We start from the raw sequence: 24,274 nt of genomic DNA, 5'->3' as shown, positions 1-24,274 counted from the left end.
ATTCTTTGCGGATACGGATAATGTTGGATATTTCATATTTTTGTCGAATATGAATCTGGAACCGGATAGAGAAAAACATTGAAAATCGAATACGAATACATCCATTAGACATCTATATTAAAACGAATACGAATACGGATAGCAGATACGGATTCGGATAATTCGGATTTCTAGACATCCGAATCCATCCCTGTCCTGGGCCACCTGCTGCTTTATGTCAATTAGTGGTGTGGAGCCCAGCAGACGGCTGATCAATCAGTGGTGTGGAGCCCTTGAGATTAAAGTCCTTTGAAATTATGCACTCTCAATAATGCAGTCCATGCGTCACAGGCCTTGGTACCAAGCAGAGCAGCGGCCTCCCATTCACTGCAACTGCAAGTCGATCTACAAGCTCAACCAACCCCCAGTTCTTCCATAGCGAGATCGATCTGAAGCACAATCAAGTCCATCCAAGCAGATATTTTCCCTACCAAGCAGAGCAGCGGCCTCCCATTAATTATTGGTACCGCCGCCAGTCCTCGGCTCATTCACTGTAACTGCAAGTCGATCAACCAAAGCCCATCCATTATTCTTCGTAGCTCTATCTATTAATCCTGCTTAATGTTTTCTCGATCTAGCTTTCTTTCTTTCTTTTGAACGAAATATCCTCGATCTAGATTTCCACCCTATTATTTTTTTTCTTTTTCTCGCTTTGTTCTTGATTGTGCTTGAAATCCTAGCCGATAGCAGCATGTTCTTGGTAGCCTGTGTAAATAGCTCAATGTTCTTGGTAGCCTTGCTACCGTTCTTACAAATATATATATTGATATTAGATTGCACTTGATGCATGGACAAGCTGCAGTAGTGCTTGGCTCATTCATGACAAGCTGCGCTTCATCTTCAACTCAATCACCCATCAATCCTTCACTCTTTCCTCAAGCACAATCCAAGAGCTGAACCAGCAGCAGTAAGGGTGCGTGACTTTAATTTGGCTCCCTATAATTCTTGCTTAATGTCCTCGATCTAAATTTCTTTCTTCCTTTTGATCTAAATTAATTTGGCAATGCGATCTAAAGTCGCATTATTTTTTTCTTTTCTGGCTTCCCATTTCCATGCTTCTGAAGAAAAAAAAAAACAGAATGAGTAATGCGCGAACAAGAGCGTTAGCAATTTCTTCGGGGTTGATCTGAAGAAAAAACAACATGACTAATCAAAGATCATACACAGCTGCTGTTTTTCATTGCTCCTTATACACTGTCTATGCTTGCAGGTGTTTACATGTATTAATCTGTTATATCAGCTCTGCACATGCACAAGAGCCATAGGCATGGATCTTGTGTCCGGGGCGGTGGGCAGCGTCATCGGCAAGCTCGGCGAGCTGCTCCAGGCGGAGTACAAGCTGCAGAAGGGCCTGCCTCAGCAAATCCAGTCTCTGAAAGATGAGCTCGAGAGTGCGCAGACGGCTCTCAGCAAGGTGGGCGAGGTGCGGCCGGAGCAGCTCGATCCACAAGTCCGGCTCTGGGCTCGCGAGGTCAGGGAGGCGTCCTACGACATGGAGGACATCCTCGACACCTTCCTCGTCGAGGTGACTGACCCAGCGGAGAAGAAGGATGGCCTGCTGGAACATCTCAACAAGAAGATGTCCAAGTTGCTCAAAAAAAGCAAAGCGCGCCACACCATCGCCGGCGCCATCGATGACATGAAGAAGCGACTCCAGGAGGTGGCTGACCGCCGTGACAGGTTCTCGGTTGCGGTGTCGCAACCTGCGTTGCCAACGAAGCCGGATCCTCGCCTTGCGGACATGCACAAAGAAGCGGCGCAGCTCATCGGCATCGAGGAGACCAAGGCTGAACTTACAGCCATGCTTCTGCCGACGCCTCAAGGCAATGGAGATTCTGACATCTCTGGCAGCAATAACAAGATGAATAGTATCTGTGGTTGGAGTTGGGGGACTGGGCAAGACGACTCTTGCCAAGGCAGTTTACGATGAGCTTCGTCCGCGATATGATCGTGGAGCATTTCTTTCCGTTGGCCGGAAACCTGACCTGGCACAAGTCTTGAAAGAAATCTTCCTTCTTCTAGACAAAAAGGAGTACGAGGCCATTCGTGATGTAAAGAACGAATCCCTGCTTATTGGTGAACTCCGAAAATTCCTCCAAAACAAGAGGTATGCATAGTAGCTACTCAACGCTCTAATTAAGATGACGAGCATATGCCACTAAATTAATAGTTTCTCTGTTAGTTTTGAAATTGTTTCCGTTTCCTTATGAATTAATAAACTACAATATTTACATCAAGATCATAAATATAGAGTAGATTTTAGATAATAAAATACATTACATTAGTAAATTTTCGCTAGCATTTTTAAGATTTTATTCTATACTTTGTCACTCTTCTTTTCTTTTTATACATGCTCAACGGTTTATCAACTTTGGGTATTGATCTGTACTGTCATGTTGCTAGGTACTTCATTGTTATTGACGATGTATGGGACATAACAACTTGGAACATAATCAAATCAGTCTTGGTTGAGAATGACACTAGAAGTAGAGTAATCACAACTACTCGCAATCGAGATGTAGCCAGCATGGAGGAGGTTTATAAGTTACGCACACTTTCCCCTGATCACTCAGAGAAATTATTCAAAACGAGGTTGTTTGGTGTTAATGGTGAATACCCTGCTAATCACCCTGCGGAGGCATGTGAAAAGATTCTGAAAAAATGTGGTGGTGTACCATTAGCTATCATCACAATGGCCAGTTTGCTGGTGGGTAAATTAAGAGAAGATTGGTTTGCTGTGTGCAACTCTCCTGGATTCTATCGTGGTCAGGGTAACCAGCAAGTAGATGATACTGAGTGGATATTATCTCTTAGCTATTATGATCTGCCTTCTTATCTAAGGACCTGCTTACTGTATCTAAGTGTGTATCCAGAAGACATTGTGATTGAGAAAAATTCTTTGATATGGAAATGGATAGCTGAAGGTTTCGTGGAGAAGAAAAGAGGGACCAGCTTGTTACAGCAGGGAGAGGAATACTACAATCAGCTCGTAAATAGAAGCATGATCCAGGCGGTCGAGTCATTACATTCCATGGGCATTAATGGCTGTCGTGTTCATGACATGGTTCTTGATCTCATCCGTGACTTATCAAATAAAGAAAACTTTGTGACTATCTCATCAAATGATGATGAAGGAAAATCACCACATCAGAGCAGGGTGCGCAGGTTAGCTCACCAGAACATAATTATGAAGCAAACACAGCAGGACGATCACATGGACATGGCACAAGTGAGGTCATTGGTTGCCTTTAGGTGTGATATTGATAGTTGGGTCTTGCATCCAAGCTTTAAACTCTTGCGAGTGCTAGCTTTATTGGGATGCGGTGGACATTGGGAAGGCTGGCAGGGTCTTAAGCATATTGGAAATCTACTTCATTTGAGGTACCTTGGGCTACGACGCACAAATATTCGTGAGCTCCCAGAAGAAATAGGAAAACTTAAGTTTCTACAGATACTTGACTTGGAAGGTTCTAAAGTAGGGCAACTGCCATCGAGCGTTTGCCAGTTAACGCAGTTGGTCTGCCTATGTGGTCACTCCCGTTATACATGCCCGCCGGATGGGTTATTCCTTAGGAAGGTGACATCATTAGAGTACCTGCGTATACGTATTGATAACCTGGATGAGGAGTCCCAGCGGCAATTTATGAAGGACCTTGGCAACCTGAGGGAAGTCAGGGTGCTCCACATTATTGGCTCGTTGAAAGGGATGGTGCAGTCAGATCTAGTGCATTCACTAGGCAATCTCCATAAACTCCAGCATCTGGAGCTGACGAAATATAATGGCAATAGTGAAGCCGCAACGAGGGAGTGGGACAGAGTGGTGCTTCCATAGCATCTCCGGTATTTGGATTTAGATTCTATACCGCTCCGTCAGCTACCATCATGTATTAATCCCGTTCATCTCCCCGTCCTCCACTACTTGCGGTTGCATGTGGATCATATGGACGAGTCAAGTCTGCGAAACTTGGGTGGGTTGACAGAGCTCCGTGACCTCAATTTGTTAACGGCTCGGCCGTCGATGGCTTGCGCGGCAACTGCAGCTAATATAAATACTGCGGTCGATGGCTTCTTCAAGAAGTTGAGATATTGCTTATTGCATGGCTGGATGGTCCAGTTGGTGCTCAACGAGGACTCCACTGGTGTTTCGGTTAGCATCTGGAATGGGATGGGTGCTATAGCATTTGGTTCCAAAACAAAGGACGAGTACAGCAGATCAATAGCACCACAACCAGTGATGCCGAACCTCCAAGAGCTTCTGCTTTACGTTCCCGTCAGGGACTTTTATAAGGATGGAAATGGTAGCTGCGGTGATCTCAGGCTGGAGTGCCTCCCTTCGCTTTGCAGTGTCATAATATTTGTCGACTGTATGGATGCCTCTACTAATGACGTGGAGAAGGCAGAGGCTGAGCTGAGGAATGCAGCAAAACTCTATCCCAACGGGCCCATAATCAGACTCCAACGACTCCTTGAACATAGGATGATGGCACGATCTACAGACCAAGATGACAAAGAGGTATGTGCGTGGTAACTTCCAACACGCAGTTCAACTTTTTTTTTTGTGCTAATCAAATTCTTTCCCAATTCCAGTCCGTCGATGTTTCCGCGAAAGAAGAGGAGCGCGGGGCCTCAGCAACTGGCGATGAAGTCGCTGTCACGGAGTCAGGAGGTGACAACCCCGCGACGCCTAGCTGTTGAATCTGTTCAATGCAAATCAGTCTTGCTATGACAAAGAGGTACTTGCAGTGCATGGTATTTCTAGATTCATATAGTGTATATATGGATGAATACCAAAAGCTATGAACCTACGTATGCTAAAACGACCTACAATTTGGGATGGAGAGACTACCTTATGTGTGTGTATATATTGTTTGGTAGTATTTTATATATTACATTTGACATTTACATACGTACATATATCCGTTCTTGTGGCAGAGTTCTGTTTCTGGTGACTTATTAACCTGAATGAATCTATGTCAGTGCATTTTGGCCACCTGAATACCTGAATGAACCAATCTCCCCCTTTTATAAATGCACTATTTCTCAGTTTTGCAGCTATTGGCTAGGATTGCAAATGCACGGCAGTGTATAGGAAGATGAAGGCCTTGCTTTTGCCTAGGCTCTATCCTTACTAAACCAGTTCACTCTGCAGCTCTGTGCTTGTTTTTCAAATTAGAGCCTACAAGAAATAGTTGATAGAAAGGGACAGTATACTCTATGACCGGCCATAGAATAGCTTATTCTGTGGCTAGCCCATCTTACTTACTAGAATGGCTAAAATAACTTGAATGCTAATATATATTATACAACTTGCTTTTGCCTAGGCTCTATCCTTAGTCAACCCTTTCTTTTTCTCCCTCCTGAAGATGCAGAGCTCAACCTTGGTCCAACATTGGCCCGGTCAATGTCAACCTGGTTTTGTAAAATAAAAATAAAAATAAGAAGAATGCCATGCTCGTTTTACAAACAGCAAGTTATCCGATAAGCGGCTGCGCGCGTGCAGCAAATAACATAAAGCAACTGTAACACAATACCACAGGTACCACGGCTACAAAAATTGGCAATCACGGTCACGGTCACGGTCACGGCCTCAAGGGAGAAACATAAAGCCCTGACATTTCCCTCTTCACCTGTGGCGGCGATCACGGTCACGACTCTCGTAGCGATGGGTGCAGGCTCCCTCTCGCAAAGAATCCGATATATCCGGGACACGATGGCTCGCTCTCGCTCTCCCCCGCGCTCTCCCCTCCCCGGTCCCCACGACCAACCCTCGCCGGCGGCCACCCCGGCTCCGGCAACCACCACACCCAACAGCCGCAGCCCCCGCTCCCTCGGCACCCTCTCCCCTGACGCGGAGCCCTTCTATCCCGGCGGCACATCCGGCGGCCGTGGGAAACAGGTGCGGTGGCGCGACGAGTCCGACTCCGACGCGGCGTCCGCTTACGCCTCTCCACCACGGTTGTCGTACCGCGATGTCCTGCTGCGCTCCTCCCCCCCCGCCGGCCCCCCTCCCGGACCTCCCATCCCTATGTGTGCCCACTTCGGTGTGCGACCGCCTCGGGTGCCAAGCCGGTGACCGTCAGGGCCGCCGTCCTGAGAGACGCCGCGGCCAGACGGTCATGGTTACCGGCTTACCCTCCCGGCGCCCGGACCACATCGTCGTTCGCAAGCGTTTGAAGTCGGTCGTTGTCCCGCCTACGCCTGCGACTACGGAGGATGGCTGGACCACGACCGAGAGCTGACGGACCAGGTCACGGCGTCGGTGTCGCCAGCGACTCGCTCAGCGGAAGGGAGCTCTTCAAGCACAACCACCGCCTCCACCTTCGGTAAAGCGCATCCTGCCGGAGTTTACTGGTTGCTGCCTCAACTGCCTCAGCTCCAAGCACCTGGTGGCGCAATGCCGCCTCCCGACACGGTGCTTCCGGTGTCGCGGCCTCTGGCACCTTGCTAGAGATTGCAAGCGCCCGCGCAGCCCGATAAGCTCCGTCTCCTCCGGCGAGGGAGGAGGGCGGCGCTTTGTCCGTCTACGTCGCTCGTCCCCGCCCACTCCGACGGGTCACCAGGCGCTCGGGCGAACTCCATCTCCGTTGGCGTCTTAGGATTCCACCTCCAACCGTACCCGCCAACCGGTGCACGAGGCGATCCGAACGCACCCCGGGGCCAGCCGCCACGCTCACCAGTCGCAAAGGCGCAGAACCTCGCCGGCAAACACTGCGTACAACCTGCCACGGCCGCCCCACGGGGAGGGGCCGTCAGGTTTGCCATGGGACGCCGGCAGGGGTTCGAGGGCGGAGCCGCACCTCATGATTGATGAAGATGCGCCATCGGGGCACCCGGCGACGCGCCCAGCCGAGGAAGTTTGCTTCCTCTCACGCGATGCCGCGATGGACGCGGAAGAAGGCAGACTTCGGCTGGCAATCCTCGCGACTGCCCTGGGCGGGACGCAGCGGATTCCTCTGGAGGATATGCGGCGCGCCATTGCTGAGCTTCCTGAGGCGAGCGCCGACAACTTCGCCGTCAGGAGATTCTGGCCCGAGAGTTTCATCGTCAACTTCTCCTCCCAGCGCGCTAGGGACGCGGCGATGAGCGCGGGGAGCGTGCCGGTGGGCGACTGTCGGTTGTTCTTCAGACCATGGACGCGGCTGATTAGGGCGGAGATGAAGACCCTGCAGTTCAGAACCTCATTGGAGATTGAAGGAGTGCCGGCTCACGCCTGGAGCTGGCGAACGGCACGAAAGCTCCTTTCATCTTCGTGTTGGATCGAGCGGTTGGAACCGGCGACTGAAAACTGCTCGGACATGTCAAGGATGAAGCTCACCGCCTGGACGGACGATCCAGGAAGAATCCCAAGAACGAAGACACTGCTTATTGCCGAGCACGAGCAACAAGTGACATATGATGACCCGGACATGCAAAGAATCTTCGGCAACCTCCCGCCGTATCTCCGCCAGAAGAAGACGCTTTCTTACAGGGCGATTATTCACCTGCGCAATGTGGCCGACTTCCGCTCGCGATCGCCGTCGCCCTCGCCAGGACCTTCCCCGTCGTCGAGCGACGGTGATTCGGGTCATGACGGCAACCCGGACAGGGGCTATGGTGAGTCCCACGGCGTCGGGCCGCGCCTGCACGGGTTCCCCATCAGGGAGGGGGTGGTGGACGGCGCCAGCGACTCCCCGCCGGATGAAACCGCCTCTGGTTCTCAGCTCCGGCATGTTGGGTCCCAGCCGCCGCCGGTACACTCGGCGCCGCAGGCTGTCGTGACCAACCTTGCCGCCAAGTCGAACACCCCAAGCTCCACCGCTTCGGCCATGGCGATGGCGGTGACGCCTACAGCTCCGGCAATGGCTCTCGCCAACGGGCCGGGGTCCACTTCCCCAACAGCGGAACGTACCCCGCCCGTGAATGACCGGTCACCATCTGTGCGGGCCCGCAATGGCGTAGCGGCACTGTGCGCGCCCGTCTCTTCGCGCCTGCAACCCGCCGCGCGCACGCCTCGTCGAGGCAGCTTTTCTGACAAGCGGAATTCGCTGACCGGATACAGTGACTTGGCGGGGCGAACCATGCAGGCCATACCGCCTGACGAGCTGCTACCGTTGCGCCTCTGCCCCGTGGAAAAAGAAGCGGACCCGATGCGTCTTGAGTGCCAGCTCCTGCATGATTCAAACTTGGTGATGAACCTACCGTACAGCACGCCAGTGCCATCATAGGAAACTAGCTCACCGCGCACGATGCGCATGTACGCATGCCACGTGACCGGCCAGACGGAACGTGCAGCCGGCCAGGCGACCCTGGGCGACACGCTAGCGTCGTCGGATTTGAACGGCGCCCAGGAAAGCTTATGCCATGTTGGAGCGCTCCAACAACCTATGTGCACGCCCACTTGCCTGTCGTCCTCACCTGGGGCGACCAGGACTAACGCCCCTGCAAATTCGGCAGGCGGGGTGCACGACTCACTGACGGCTGCTTCCAACCACGCCGTTGCGGACGCCACTAACCACTACGCACCGCCGGTGGCACCAGCAACTTCTGCTGAGGAAGCTCTCACGAAGACAACGGCCTTTCTCAATAGCGTCCGCCTGGCGATACAGGCACCACTCGCCGGCAGACCGCTTACCAGCAACGCCGCCCCAACACCTGCACCGACACCCCGTTGGAGCGGCAGGCTGGCGAACCAAGTGTTGAACACCACCGTTCGGCCATCCAAGAAAGGCGAGGTGCTCGCGATGAAGAAGCTAGGCATAATCACGTGGGATGAGGAAGCAGAACGCGTCACCTCCGCCGACTTTGACAAGTTCCTCGCCACAACAATGCTGCCGCAACACTTTGCGGAATTGAGAGATATCTTTCCCGCTGCTAACGCCCTTTCTGATGACGAGCTCCGCAGGATCGCGTCGCAGGCGGGACAAATGGCCGCCGCTTGCTGATGCGCCACATGTGTCGGTTCTGTTGGTTGCTCTCCTCCATGGATTCGAGCAATTACAACATCCTGGTATGGAACACGCGCGGCCTGAACGCCCGCTGCCGTAGGGACGTCCTGCGCACGGTTGCTAGTGATGCAAATGCCTCTGTCATCTGTATTCAAGAAACAAAGCTCCCTGTCATTTCACAGTACCTACTAGCTGAAATGCTCGGAAGCAATTTCACGAGTTACGCTTACTTGCCGTCCAATGGCGCTAGCGGGGGTGTCCTGATTGCTTGCAAAGCTCCTAACGTCACATGCACAACCGTAGACGTCGGTGCCTTCTCTGTCACCGTCTCTGTCAGGTTCGGTGCCCAAACCGAGCCCTGGTGCATAACCAACGTCTACGGACCGCAACATGACGAAGACAAGGTTCAATTCTTGGATGAATTACGGACACTGCATAGTAGGATCTCTTGCCCGTGGATGATAGCCGGTGACTTTAACCTAATCCTGCATGCTTCCGACAAAAGCAACGCCAACGTCAACCGTAGAAACATGGGTTGTTTCAGAAGGTTCGTCGACGACCTTCACCTCAAAGACCTGCATCTCCACGGCAGGCGTTATACCTGGAGCAACGAGCGAACGAACCCCACACTTGAGAAGCTAGACAGGGTGCTAGTCACAATTGACTGGGAGCTAACCTTCCCATTCTGCTTCTTGCAAGCTCTATCCTCAGACATGTCTGATCACTGTCCACTCCTGTTGGCCACGAATGCCGCGTTCCATGCCAAGCGTCGTTTTCACTTCGAAAATTGGTGGATTAAGATCCCGGGGTTTGATAGCGCGATCCAGAGGGGGTGGAAGTGCCCTGAACATGTGACGGATCCTTTCACCAGAATGGATATCTTGCTCAAGAACACGTCAAGGGAGCTCCAAAGCTGGAGCCAGCGTAATGTTGGCCAAATCAAGGTTCAGCTGCTCATCACTAGGACAGTAGTGCAATGGTTAGACAGAGCCCAGGAGCACAGACAGCTCACGCAGCAAGAAACTGAGTTCAGGAAAGAACTAAAGATGAAAATTTTAGGCCTTTCATCTTTAGAAAGGACCATGGCAAGGCTGCGATCCCGCATCAACTTTCTGCGTGATGGCGACGCAAACACGAAGCTCTTCCACATCCAATCTAGCAACCGTATCAAAAAGAAGTTCATTGCAAGCTTGCAACAAGGAGAATACACAGCTTTTACACAGGAAGAAAAGGAGGCAATGCTTTTTACTCACTTTCAGAGCATCATGGGTACAGCTGTGGAAAGAAGTGAGTTCATCGACCTTGTGGCCTTGGGCATGCAGCAGGCCAACCTTCAGCACCTTGAGGTGCCCTTCTCTGAAAATGAAGTTTGGAACACAATTAGATCACTACCAAACGATAAAGCCCCGGGACCCGACGGCTTCACAGCTGAATTTTATCGAGCTGCATGGCCGGTGATCAAAGAGGATGTGATGGCAGCTTTCAATGCATTGTACAGGAACAACTGTGCGCAATTGCGAAGGCTAAACGGTGCATTGATCACTTTGCTTCCTAAAGGAGCCAAACCAAAGCATCCAGGCGACTATAGGCCTATAAGCCTGATCCATAGCTTTGCAAAACTCATTGCAAAGTTATTGGCCAATCGCCTTGCACCTGAGCTAGAGTGCCTCATCGACATTAACCAAAGTGCTTTCATACAAAAGTGGTCCATTCACGACAATTTTAAATTTGTCGAGCAAGCAGCTAAAACCCTGCACCGCAAGAAAAAACCAACACTGCTAATCAAGCTTGACATATCAAAGGCGTTCGACACGGTCAGCTGGGCATTCCTCCTCCAAGTTCTGCAAGCTGTGGGCTTCAGGACCAAATGGTGTGACTGGATAGCTTCACTGGTCTCCACTGCCTCGACCAGAGTTCTTTTGAATGGAAGCTCAGGACATCTCATAAAGAATGCAAGAGGATTAAGGCAGGGAGACCCTTTGTCTCCAATGCTCTTCATCATCGTGATGGAAGTGCTTCAACGACTGATCAAGCAGGCAGCTCTTGCAGGGGTCCTAACTGCACCGGCAGACACGGCTATACATCATCAGTGTTCGCTTTACGCTGACGACGTGGTGCTCTTTGCTGCGCCTGTTGTCCAAGACATGATCACTATTAAAGAAATCCTCAAGTTCTTCGGAAACGCTTCAGGCCTCAATACTAATCTGAACAAAAGTCAGATAGCCCCCATTGCTTGCTCTGACGCACAACTGTAGCAAATCAGCACCACTATGCCAGCTAGAGTTACTGAGTTTCCAATTCAGTACTTGGGATTACCGCTGACAGTGGGACGGCTCAAGAAATCACATTTGCAGCCACTAGTGGATCAAGTTGCAAATTGCATGCCAACATGGAAGGCAAGTCTCATGAACAAAGCTGGCCGTTTGACTATGGTGAAGGCAGTAATGAGCTCCTCATGCACACATACACTGATCTCTCTGAAAGTCCCAGATTGGGTGTTCCATGAGATTGACAAACGCCGGCGTGGCTTTCTCTGGGCAGCTAAACCATCTGCACACGGGGGACAATGCTTGGTGGCTTGGACAGTAGCCTGTAGACCAACTCATCTGGGAGGACTTGGCATTCCCGATCTCAGGCTCATGTCTCAGGCTTTGCGCATACGCTGGCTCTGGTTACAGAAAACAGAGGATAGCAGACCCTGGAAACACCTGCAGCTTCAGTTTGCGAACGACAGGGTGCTACAACATCTCTTTCAGGCTTCCATTAAGGTCCAACTCGGAGATGGCAATTTAGCCCTTTTCTGGTGTGAAAAATGGAACGGAGATTGCTCACCCTGTACCATTGCGCCGGATTTGTGCAATCTAATAAGACCGCGCGTCAAAAAGAAGCGAACTGTGGCACAAGCCCTGAACCAGAAGCAATGGATTTCTGATATTGTTGGACCGGCTACAGTAACCGCACTGCACCAATATGTTCAGTTATGGCACGCGATGGATCAGATTCAATTGAGCCCCGGCGTTGAGGATCTGGTCACTTGGAAATGGGAACCGTCTGGCACATTTTCAACAAGATCAGCATATAGGGCTCTCTTCTATGGTGCAACTACATTTGCCGGGGGAGAATTGATTTGGAAAGCTTGGGCTCCACTAAAGGTGAAGCTGTTCATGTGGTTGGCCTCCAAGGATTGCCTTTGGACGGCAGATAGAAGGCACCGTCGTGGGTTACAGGACAACACAGCATGTGCTCTTTGCAATCAGGAATCTGAGACAGTTGATCATCTTTTCACTCACTGTCCTTACTCCCAACAAGTCTGGCAGAACGTCGATACACTCCTGCATTTGCAACATCATGCACCTAATGATGGAATGGGAATCATGGACTGGTGGATCCACAAACGAGAGGTAACGAATGCTCGGCTGAGGCAAGGCTTGGACTCTACCTTTATGCTAACCTCTTGGAAATTATGGAAGGAACGAAATGATCGGGTGTTCACCAGAGGCTCATTCAAGCAACCGGCACAGCTGGTGCAGAGTATTTTGGAGGAGGCGCTGCTATGGTCTTGCGCAGGCGCTAAGCAGCTATCCATCATAGGCTGGCCGGCACCAGTGGAAGCTCAACGTCAGTAACGTGTTAAGGCCACAGCCCTCCGGTTGTTTGTTTCCAAAATGTAATACCTATAAAAACTGAACCGTGTGCGTGTGCCCGGGAGGCCCGCGTTGTAATTTGAACTATTCTCTTCTTCTTAATACAAAGATACGCAGCTCTCCTGCGTATTCTCGAAAAAAAAAACTCTCGTAGCGATGGTCTCTTCCCCTATCCCTCCCTCTTTCCCTATCGCGGTCTCTGCTCCGGCTGCGGCGCCGCTCCCTTCCATGATCACCTCTGTCGTAGTCGTCCCTGTCACGATCCCTGCTCCTCTCCCTGCCTTCCCTTTCACTGGAACCTACAACAGCGAATTAACACCAGGTAAGTAATATTCATGACAGCGAATTAACGACCGCTTAATGCACCTAACCTGATTCAAGCTAGGAGACTAGCTAGGCTACACCTCGACAAAGTGGACACCATGTAAAATTTAAATGGACAGCTAGTAGAACATGTTTTCACTAGCCATGTAATCGCTGTTCGCGACAGACACGAAACAACGACTGAAACAAAGGAAAGCGGACATCTTCAGTACTTCCGTTTGACCCCTCCTTCTTTTTTTTTTCTCTCCGTGTTCATGCTTTCTGGTCAGTGTCGTCGCCCTGCTCAGGGTCCTCAGATGCATAGCTGCATGGTCTTTCTTTGCTTGGGCCTGGAGAATGGGCCATGGATGATTCAGAAGATGACTGTACATAGATGGTAAACTGGTAAAAGTGTTGTGAAAGTGGTAATTCTCCAGCATGGATAGTAAATTGGTAAAAAGTGGTAACAATGAATCTCCCATAAGGATGAATCTCAGCTCACGGGGGAGTAGATGACATCAACAACTAACCTCCCTCGCGCTAGCTGTTGCGGCAACAATGAATTGCTTGCAGTCACTTGTCTGTACAGCAGGATAGTGGCCACCATGAATTATGGCTCTCAGCAGTGAGTGTGAGCAGGGCAACAGCTTTATGGCTCGCCTTGGCCCCAATAATTCATCCATTTCACTGCACAGGATTCACATGTTGGAGGCTGCTTCTTGTGCCCACACTCATCACTGATATGTGAGTCTCCGCTGCTTGCCACTGGCATGGTCTGCACTCTGCACTGCTCTGCTCGGCTTCTTCCTTTTTCTTTTGGTTTGGCCCTAGGCCCGGTGCCCCATTCATCCTTGTCGGTCATGATCATCTCATCAGCTGCAATTAAGCTTTAAAGAGTTCCGTGTGTTACCTGTATATTCTTTGCCATACACTGATGCATGCTTTAAAGAGTTTCCTACACTGATATGATGCTGCTGTTGCTCCGGAGGTCTCCGACAGGCCATCGCAAGTTACTCCACACTAGAGCTAATTTGGCAGGTCTCCGACTTCTCTGAAAACGGCTCCGACTCTGGTTTCTCCGGTGGAGTGGCTTCTCCGGCTCTGGCTCCTCCTTTTGAAAAATCGTTTGGCAAAACGGCTCTTCCGTGTAGTTTAAAATGGTTAGATAAGATGAAATACCATAATACCCTTTCATTTTCCTTTTCTTTTTTTCTTTTCTTCCTATTTAGTTTTCTTCTTTTCTCTTCCTATTTCCTTTTCCTATTTCTTTTCTCTCCTCGCATTCATTTTCCTATTTCTTTTCTCTCCTTCTTCTCTCTCTTCCCTATCCTCCCATCGCCGGCCTCCCATTCTTCTCTCTCTTCCCTATCATCCCACCGCCGCTCCTATCCACTCTCCCCCGCCGCCCACAACTGCCGGCCTCCTACCGTCGCCGTCGGCCGCCCCCACCCCTGCCTCCCGTTTCCTCCCGGCCATCACCGTCTCCGCCCCCGCCTCCCGGTCGTCTCCGCCCCCACCGTCGCCGTTGGCCACCGCCCACCGGAGCTCTGCTGTCAGGCGTCGCTCGCCCGCCTGGAGGTGCGTCCGCCTGCCTGCGAGCCCTCCCTAGAGGGCAACGGTGGGCAACGAGGAGGAGGAGCCACGAGAGCCCGTTTTTTTAGCTCCGCCGGCCCGAAAAGACACCAGAGCTCCGCCGGCAGAGCCGGAGCCATTTCAGGCGTCCCGCGCCCTTTGGCACGGCTTCGGGAGAAGCCGCTCGAGGAGTTGCTCCCAGAGCCTGGCCAAATGCGCCCTAGATGTGGCAGCCTTGGAGCTGATTGATGCTCTGTGACGAGGGAGCAGCTTAATTTAGGGCACAACATACGACTCACATGGATTCATGTGTGTGTCTATATATATATATATATATATATATATATATATATATATATATTACATCTGAGTATCTGACATTTACATACGTACATGTATCAGTTCGTGTGACTGAGTTCCGTTTCCGATGACTTATGAATGTCGGCATGCAACTTCTCTTATACAAAACAGATTTTTATTTTCCTTGACGGCCCTCACGTGGGTTAAAGCTTGGCTTGCTCGATGGGAGGAGTTAATTTGAGGACCCACCCTGGAATGGTGGCAGTGCGTGTTACCTGGTACGTATTTGGTTTGGCATGCCTAAATTTGTGGCGCACGTACATTCTTTTAAATATCTTGTGCACAATATTTTCATTGTTTCTTAGCTAAGGAAAAACAAAAAAAATGCAAATAAACTCAAAACTAAAAGGTTGTATATCTCATCGGGATTTATAGTTTTCATAAAAAAAACATATTCTTCGGAGTTTGTATGAAAAAATGTTTAAACTTTGTTAAAAAAATTTATGATCATTTCAAAAGCTTGGTGTTACACTAGTCTCCAATCTTGATGATCATTTCAAAAGCTCAAAAATTTGATGATCATTTCAGCCTGATCTCCAATCTTGCGGCGCTTGTCTTGATCAGCCCTACATGATTGTATTGCTTAGTTAGTCTCTACTTATCACTTCAATCATCACCCGTTCGCATCAATGCATATGTAGGCGGAGTTCAGGCATCAGACTTTTCTTTTTGTATATTGGAATTCATAGTTGAGATACGGGACACGTACTTGGCTCTTCATTCATCTATTTTGATAAAGACTTTTAGTTTTCCTGTATAGAAAAAATTGGAGCGGTCCTGAAAGTTTTCCAATGGCTGATGGATATAACAAATTCGGAAAGCTTGTTTTGTGGCAGCTAATATATACTGCTCGCGTGCCATGAACTTTATAGCTTTGACGGTCTTCTTTGCTTGGGCTTTGTTTGAGATTCCAGGCAACTTCTTGGGGTGAAAAGTTAGAAGCACAAATAATGAATTTCTCGTGCAGCTGTCGGAAAGCTAGAAGCTCGTAAAAATTAAGTTTATATGAGAAGTTGAAAAAGCTCAATAGCTTTCTGAGCTCAAAAAACAAAACACATCTTCTAAAAAGCTAGTGTCAGTTTTTCAAAAAAAAACTAGCAACAATTTCTCAGAAAAGATCAAAATTACAGCTAAAAAAACATGCCCTAACTTCGGAAGTGCGTGCCGTCCCGTTCCCATGCCATCCCTGGATCACAGTTGCGTGTCATCCCTTTCCCAGACACTCCGTGTGCCACGTGATGAACGCTCTCTATGCCATGGAGATGAATCTAGGAGCACAGGGAATCTAGGAACGCGGGACCCCGGAGACTTGACTTGCTGTACATGGACAGAGGTATCAGACCACGCAAGCACAGAGACACATGCTGCTAGCCTGCTTTATAATACTGCCATCTTTCCTTCCCTGATGAATTAGAATTACTGATCACCAATCAGTGGTGTGGAGCTCCCATCTAATATCTCACATCCATGCAGTGGAAGATTGGTTTTTTGCACGCTAACTTTGGTGCCACTGCAGCATCCGTTTTTTGCATGCCTTGTCGTGAATCCTGGGCCACCTGCTGCTTTATGTCAATTAGTGGTGTGGGAGCCCAGCAGAGAGCTGATCAATCAGTGGTGGCACTCTCAATGGGGTCCATGCGTCACAGGCCTTGGTAGCAAGCAGAGCAGCGGCCTCCAATTATTGGTACCGCCGCCAGTCCTCGGCTCATTCACTGTAACTGCAAGTCGATCAACCAAAGCCCATCCATTATTCTTCCCTAGGGAGATCGATCTGAAGCACAATCAAGGAGCTGAATCAGCAAGAAGGTTCGTATAAGTCAATTTGGCTATCAATTATTCTCCATGCTTATCGATTGTGCCTGAAATCTTATATCCATGCCTATCAACCTTGCATAATGTCCTCCATCTAGCAAAGCTTTAGACGATCCTGTTTGGAAGCGGATAGAGTGTTGGAAATAAACACGTCATGGGTGTGTTCCTGGCGTGCGAGTCAGTACGTGTGTGTCGCGAGTTAGAGTGGTTGTTTCCTTCGTGATGAATTAGAATAACTGAGGCTCACCAACCAAGTCTAGTCCTCGCAGATCAATATCTCACATCCTTGGTAGCAAACAGATATTACCCCCCACCAAGCAGTGGTCTTCTTCATGAAAAGCCCGTCCATCCTTCATTCTCTCTACCTAGATCCGAAGCACATATTCGAGGAGCTCCATCTATCAATCCTGCTTAATGTTTTCTTGATCTAGCTTTCTTTCTTTCTTTTGAACGAAATATCCTCGATCTACATTTTTCCACCCTATTATTTTTTTTCTTTTTCTTGCTTGTTCTCGATTGTGCTTGAAATCCTAGCTGGTAGCAGCATGTTCTTGGTAGCCTGTGTAAATAGCTCAATGTTATTCTATTTTCTTCGTTCTATTTTAGATCCACAATTCATGCAGGTGCGATTGCATTAGCAAGGTTGTCCTTCTGACAAAAACACATATGTTGTAATACATAGCTGGAGCTCTTTGATCAAGGAAACAAAGTGAGGAAAATAATGGATTGCTGAAAACTTGAGATAAGGCTTCTCACACGAAAAGTGTATCAGCTTGAGAGAATGGATATTAACACAAAGGAAACTTTTGAACACAGTGTTGAAATTATTTTCTCCAGAATTCTAAGCAATTCTTGGTACTAGTTGTGGGTGTAGTTGTATTCTTTGTTCCTGCTGAGGGCTTTGAAGTTTATGTGAAGTTTGTGTGCAAGTCAGGACCCTTAAACCTCCTATCAATCTTACTTAGTGTCCTCGATCGAGCTTTCTTTCTTTGTTTTTTCAAACGGAATGCTCTCGATCTAGCTTTCCTCCATATTATTATATTCTTTTCCTGCACTCAGTGCTTGGCTCATTCACCACAAGCTGCGCTTCATCTTGAACTCAACCACCCATCAATCCTTCATTCTTTCTTCAAGCACAATCGAAGAGCTGAACCATCAATCCTATAATTCTTGCTTAATGGCCTCGATCTAAATTTCTTTCTTCCTTTTGATCTAAATTAATTTGGCAATGCGATCTAAAGTCGCATTATTTTTTCTTTTCTGGCTTCTTTTTTGGGGAAACAGGAGGGTTTTACCAATTAAAAAAAGGACAGGTACAAATCAAGTACTAATTAAGATACAAAGAGGGTTTTTCTGGCTTCTCGTTTGTGCTTTACATCTTAGCTGGTAGGTTTCACAATTAATTAGCGTGCCTGCGTAAATTTCTCTGAGTTGCTCTGTTAGAAAGGTTGATGATTAATGCAGGAACGAAAGTGTTAGCAAAGGTCCTTCTGAAGAAAAAAAAACTGCTGTTTTTCATTGCTCCTTATATATTGAGCTACCATCTTGCTACTGCTACCATCTTGCTACTGTAATGTTGGATTGCTACGTATATATTGATATTGGATTGCACTTGTGTCAACTTGATGCATGCTAGCTGGGTGAGTCCATAGTCATCAGTTACTGTAATGTTTATTGCATATATCTCCCTTTTGCACCCCTGTTGAATATGATATATATAGTAGCACAAGATCTAGCAGCGGATTAATGAAATTAGCCCGTCCCTCCAGTTAGTAATCTACTAGTCCACCAGTGCTTAGTTACCTTTATTTGATTGTCGTCACTTTTCCATCCACATTTGATATGTGTTTAGTTATCTTTATTCGATTGTGATCACTTTTTCAACCACATTTGATATGTGCTTAGTTATCTTTATTCGATTGTGAACCTTTATTCGATTGTGATCACTTTATTCGATTGTGATCACTTTACAGGAATCTACTAGTCCACTAGTGCTTAGTTATCTTTATTCGATTGTGATCACTTTACAGGAACCTTTAGTTTGAGCTATGTGTTTGGCATTAAAATCTTCTCCCTAGCTCTATCTATAAATCTTAAGTGTCCTCGGTCTAGCTTTCTTTCTTTTTCTTTTTTTTTTTGCAAACGGAATGCTCTCGATCTAGCTTTCCTCAATATTATTTTTTATACTTTTCTTGCAGTAGTACTATATTTAAAACCCCAGTGCTTGGCTCATTCACGACAAGCTGCGCTTCATCTTGAACTCAATGCAACCACCCATCAATCCTTCATTCTTTCCTCAAGCACAATCCCAAGATCTGAACCAGAAGTAAGGTGCGTGACTTTAATTTGGCTCCCCATATCTTATCTATACACAGATGCTGTTCTTCATTGCTCCTTATTAGAGATCTAGTATCAGTGACACACAGATGCCCATTTCCATGCTTCTCGTTTGTGCTTTAAATTGCTCTGAGTCGCTTCTCGTTTCACAATTAATTTGTATACTTGCAGGTTTCACAATTACCTGTTATATCAGCTTTGCACATGCCAAGTTTATTGTTTCATCTCAAGAGCTATCCACACTGGGCTTGTACGCTTGCAGGTGTTACAAGTAATTAAGGCTGAACATGCCAATCTCTCGAGAGCTTGGTGCCTAGCCCCAGCTTGGCGCATTGCGGCATGGATCTTGTGTCCGGGGCGGTGGGCAGCGTCATCGGAAAGCTCGGCGAGCTGCTCCAGGCGGAGTACAATCTGCAGAAGGGCCTGCATGAGCAAATCAAGTTTCTGAAAGATGAGCTCGAGAGTGCGCAGACGGCTCTCAGCAAGGTGGGCGAGGTGCCGCCGGAGCAGCTTGATCCACAGGTCAAGCTGTGGGCTAGCAAGGTCAGGGAGGCGTCCTACGACATGGAGGACATCCTCGACACCTTCCTTGTCAGCATCGTCGACGTAGACACCCCAGCTGAGAAGAAGGATGGCCTACTCAAACGTCTCCTCAAGAATATTGCCAACTTGTTCAACAAGAGCAAGGAGCGCCACACCATGGCCGGCGCCATCGAGGCCATGAAGAAGCGACTTCAGGAGGTGGCTGACCGCCGTGACAGGTTCTCGGTTGCGGTGTCGCAACCTGTGTTGCCAACAAAGCCGGATCCTCGCCTTGCGGACATGCACAAAGAAGCAGCCCAGCTCATCGGCATCGAGGAGACGAAGGGGGACCTCATAGCCATGCTTCTGCCGACGCCTCACGGCAATGGAGATTCTGACGTCTCTGGCAGCAATAACAAGATGAAGATAGTTTCAGTGGTTGGAGTTGGGGGACTGGGCAAGACGACTCTTGCCAAGGCGGTTTACGATGAGCTTTGTGATAGTCCGCGATATGATTGTAGAGCCTTTCTTTCCGTTGGCCGGAAACCTGACCTGGCACAAGTCTTGAAAGAGATCTTCCTTCTTCTCGACAAAAAGGAGTACGAGGCCATTCGTGATGTAAAGAACGAATCCCTGCTTATTAGTGAACTCCGAACATTCCTCCAAAACAAGAGGTACTCAACGCTCTAATTAAGATGATGAGCATATGTCACTAAATTAATAGTTTCTCTGTTAGTTTTGAAATTGTTTTTGTTTCCTTACGAATTAGTCGAGCACAACTTTCACAAATTTTTACGACAGACTGGCAAGGGAGACAACGTTATAAATTCACATTAAAAGGCTTAAAGTTGAATTGTTATTCCTTAACTATCACGTAGCCATAGACAATTCTAGTCTTTGATATGCTATCTACTGGCTGTAAATATTTAAAGCTACTCCCTGATATGCTATCTATCATTATACTAAAACAATTCAACTTTAAGGAATGAGACTTTATTGTAGATAAAACTCTCTTGTGTTTATAAAGATAATGTTTACTTTATAAACTACAATATTTACATCAAGGTCATAAATATAGAGTAGATTTTAGATAATAGAATACATTATATTAGTAAATTTTTTCTAGCATTTTAAAGATTTTATTCTATACTTTGTCACTCTTCTTTCTTTTATACATGGTCAACGGTTTATCAACTTTGGGTATTAATCCGTACTGTCATGTTGCTAGGTACTTCATCGTTATTGACGATGTATGGGACATACCAACTTGGAAGACAATTAAAACAGCCTTGGTTGAGAATGAGAGTGGAAGTAGAGTAATCACAACTACTCGCAATCAAGATGTAGCCAGCATGGAGGAGGTTTATGAGCTACGCACACTTTCCCCTGATCACTCAGAGAAATTATTCAAAACAAGGCTGTTTGGTGTTAATGGTGAATATCCTGCTAATCACCCTGCGGAGGCATATGAAAAGATTCTGAAAAAATGTGGTGGTATACCATTAGCTATCATCACAATGGCCAGTTTGCTGGTGGGTAAATCAAGAGAAGATTGGTTTGCTGTGTGCAACTCTCCTGGTTTCTATCGTGGTCAGGGTAACCAGCAGGTAGATGATACTGAGTGGATATTGTCTCTTAGCTACTATGATCTGCCTTCTTATCTAAGGACCTGCTTACTGTATCTAAGCGTGTATCCAGAAGACTATGATATTGAGAAAGATTCTTTGATATGGAAATGGATAGCTGAAGGTTTCGTGGAGAAGAAAAGAGGGACCAGCTTGTTTCAGCAGGGAGAGGAATACTTCAATCAGCTCATAAATAGAAGCATGATCCAGGCGGTCGAGTCAGAAGCGAATGGCATAGTATATGCCTGTTATGTTCATGACATGGTTCTTGATCTCATATGTGCCTTGTCATATGAAGAAAACTTTGTGACTATCTCATCAAATGATGATGAAGGAACATCGCCACATCAGAATAGGGTGCGCAGGTTAGCTCTCCAGAACAGAATTATGAAGCAAACTCAGCAGGACGATCACATGGACATCGCACAAGTGAGGTCATTGGTTGCCTATAGTTCTGATATTCAGAGTTGGGTCTTGCATCCAAGCTTTAAACTCTTGCGAGTGCTAGATGTAGCGCAATACAAAATGCCTGAGCCAGGCTGGCAGGGTCTTAAGCACCTTGGAAATCTACTTCATTTGAGGTACCTTGGGCTACGATATGTACAAGGTGGTGAATCTGGTATTAATCAGCTCCCGGAAGAAATAGGAAAACTGAAGTTTCTACAGACACTTCACTTGCATGGTTCTTATGTAAAGGTACTGCCATCGGCCATTTGCCAGTTAACGCAGTTGGTCTGCCTACGTGGCGACTTCTCTACGTGCGTGCCTGATGGGTCGATCCTGAGGAAGGTGACGTCATTAGAGTACCTGTGTATACGTATTGATAACTTGGATGAGGAGTCCCAGCGGCAATTTATGAAGGACGTTGGCAACCAGAGCGAACTCAGGGTGCTCAACATTAGTGTTGGTCACTTGAAAGGGATAGTGCAGTCAGATCTTGTGCATTCACTAGGCAATCTCCACAAACTCCAGCATCTGGAACTAAGGGATTATAAGGGTGAAGCCGCAATGAGGGAGTGGGACAGAGCGGTGTTTCCGGGGCATCTCCAGCATTTGGAGTTAACTTCTGTACCGTTCCGTCAGCTGTCATCAGGGATTAGTCCCATGCATCTCCCCATCCTCCACTACTTGTGCTTGAGAGTGGATCATATGGACGAGCGAGGTTTGAGAGCCCTGGGTGCATTGCCAGAGCTCCGTTTCCTCATTCTGTCAACGCGTCGGCCGTCGATGGCTTGCATGGCAACTGTAGCTAATATAAATACTGTGGTTGATGGCTTCTTCAAGAAGTTGAGATGTTGCAAGTTGTATGGTTGGATGGTCCAGTTGGTGCTCAACGAGTACTCTACTGGTGTTTCATTTAGCATCTGGAATGGGATGGGTGCTACAGCCTTTGGTACCAAAACAAAGGATGAATGCAGCAGATCAATAGCACAACAGCCAGTGATGCCGAACCTCCAAGAGCTTTGGTTTGATGTTCCCGTCAGGGCCTTATATAAGGATGGAAACGGTAGCTGCGGTGATCTCGGGCTGGAGTGCCTCCCTTCATTTTGCAGTGTCAAAATAGCTGTCGACTGTGAGGGTGCCTCTATTGATGACGTGGAGAAGGTAGAGGCTGAGCTGAGGAACACATCACAACTCCATCCCAACGGTCCAAGAATCATACTCAAACGACGCAAAGACGATTATTTGGTACGTGCATGGTAACTTCCAACATGCAGTTCGACTTTTCTTTAACTAGTCAAATTCCTTCCCAATTCCAGTCCGATGATGGTGATAATGTTTCCGACAATGGCGGGGCCTCAGCAGCTGGCGATGAAGCTGCTGTCACGGAGTCAGGATGCGACAACCCCGCGACACCTGGCTGTTGAATCTGTTCAATGCAAATCAGTCTTGCCTCTTCTGCATGCACATGTATGCGCACTCTCTCCACGCTATTAGCCCATCCCAAAATCTCTTACTACTTACTAGCATGTCCAATTGTTGCTCAGTTCGCTAGCACGATGCATTCTGCCTTATTTATGGCTCCTCTAGTAATATATACACACACCTTCCGTTTCAAATTGTATGTCGTTTTGGTATTTCTAGATTCATAGTTTGCACTATGTTTGTATATGTATAGATGAATACCAAAAGCTATATATATATATATATATATATATATATATATATATATATATATATATATATATATATATATTGTTTGGTAGTATTTTTTATATATTACATTTGACATTTACATACGTACATATATCCGTTCTTGTGTCTGAGTTCCGTCCGTTTCCAGTGACTTATTAATGTCGGCATGCAAGTTCTCTTGTACTAAACAAATTTTTATTTTCCTTGACGGCCCTCATGCAGGTTAAGCTTGGCTTGCTCGGTGGGAGGAGTTGCTCGGTGGGAGGAGTTAACTTCAGGACCCTGGAATGGTAGCAGTGCATGTTACCTGGCACATGTTTGGTTTGACATGCCTGAATTTGTGGTGCATGTTTATTCTTTTAAATATCGTGTGCACAATATTTTCATTGTTTCCTAGCTAAGAAAAAACAAAAAAAATCCGAAAAAAAAGCAAAACCTGGAAAACTACAAAATAAAATTCTTATATCTATATTTTTGTTTCTTTTGAGTGGGTGGGTAGGGAACTCTGCCTATGCAATTTTAAGGTAATACTTAATTTCACATAGCATCCCAAGCCTAGAAAAAGGAGGAGGGACTACCCATACGCATTGCTGAGACCATAGCAAGTTATTGTCGGATTTGGAACAGTGGAAAGTTAGTTGACCGCACGGGTCTGCTGGTGTGGAATTAGGCCTGATCGATAGCTTTACCTGAATGGACTCTGTTTCTAGTCACCGTCCGACTCTGTTTCTGTTTTCTAAATATCCAGTCCTGCCTTGCAAGTCGATTTGCTGTAATCTGTCTACACAAGATAAACCAATTGATTCAGCAACGACACAAACCATGGCAATTGATTCTAGATAATTAATGTTTGGAGGTGCGTAACTGTGTACCGGGTTGATCTACTAGGCAATTCAGTTTCCTGCAGTTTCAGACCTGTAATAATATCTGAGCTGCTAGTTTGTTGGTTTCTTCCATTTGGCTGTGTCATGTACGTCGTGCAAATAACTTTTGGGACATA

General features: G+C 47.5%; 3 protein-coding genes across 17 annotated transcripts; all 3 read left to right on the top strand.

Moving 5' to 3' along the window:
- The first annotated feature begins 318 nt into the window (after positions 1 to 318).
- LOC101758345 lies at positions 319 to 5,035 on the top strand. 6 transcript variants are annotated; one of them, XR_002678837.1, is made up of 5 exons: positions 319 to 502; positions 842 to 952; positions 1,250 to 2,146; positions 2,443 to 4,552; positions 4,627 to 5,035. XR_002678837.1 is itself a non-coding variant. In XM_022829156.1 (2 exons), exons 1-2 carry the CDS (start codon positions 3,980 to 3,982, stop codon positions 4,732 to 4,734), a joined length of 681 nt encoding a protein of 226 aa, XP_022684891.1. In that variant the 5' UTR covers positions 3,872 to 3,979; the 3' UTR covers positions 4,735 to 5,035. The 6 variants fall into 6 exon arrangements, 1 of the variants encoding a protein (XP_022684891.1); XR_002678836.1 differs by having other exon boundaries at positions 813 to 952; XR_002678838.1 differs by lacking the exon at positions 842 to 952.
- LOC111258364 (putative disease resistance protein At1g50180) lies at positions 1,307 to 1,969 on the top strand. The gene has a single exon (XM_022829590.1). It carries the CDS (start codon positions 1,307 to 1,309, stop codon positions 1,967 to 1,969), a length of 663 nt encoding a protein of 220 aa, XP_022685325.1.
- An 11,376-nt stretch (positions 5,036 to 16,411) lies between the features above and the next one.
- On the top strand, positions 16,412 to 24,274 carry LOC101758884 (disease resistance protein RPP13). 10 transcript variants are annotated; one of them, XM_012848373.3, is made up of 6 exons: positions 16,412 to 16,648; positions 18,853 to 18,980; positions 19,254 to 20,187; positions 20,742 to 22,827; positions 22,942 to 23,049; positions 23,497 to 24,274. In XM_012848373.3, exons 3-6 carry the CDS (start codon positions 19,331 to 19,333, stop codon positions 23,566 to 23,568), a joined length of 3,123 nt encoding a protein of 1,040 aa, XP_012703827.1. In that variant the 5' UTR covers positions 16,412 to 16,648; positions 18,853 to 18,980; positions 19,254 to 19,330; the 3' UTR covers positions 23,569 to 24,274. The 10 variants fall into 10 exon arrangements, with proteins under 10 accessions (XP_012703827.1, XP_012703826.1, XP_022684889.1 ...); XM_012848372.3 differs by having other exon boundaries at positions 19,163 to 20,187; XM_022829154.1 differs by having other exon boundaries at positions 18,853 to 18,985; positions 19,163 to 20,187; positions 22,945 to 23,049.

Source organism: Setaria italica, chromosome VIII, assembly GCF_000263155.2.
Source record: "Setaria italica strain Yugu1 chromosome VIII, Setaria_italica_v2.0, whole genome shotgun sequence".
In the NCBI taxonomy this organism is placed as follows: domain Eukaryota; kingdom Viridiplantae; phylum Streptophyta; class Magnoliopsida; order Poales; family Poaceae; genus Setaria; species Setaria italica.
The sequence above is the reverse complement of the archived record's forward strand: the minus strand, read 5'-3'. Positions and strand labels throughout refer to the sequence as shown.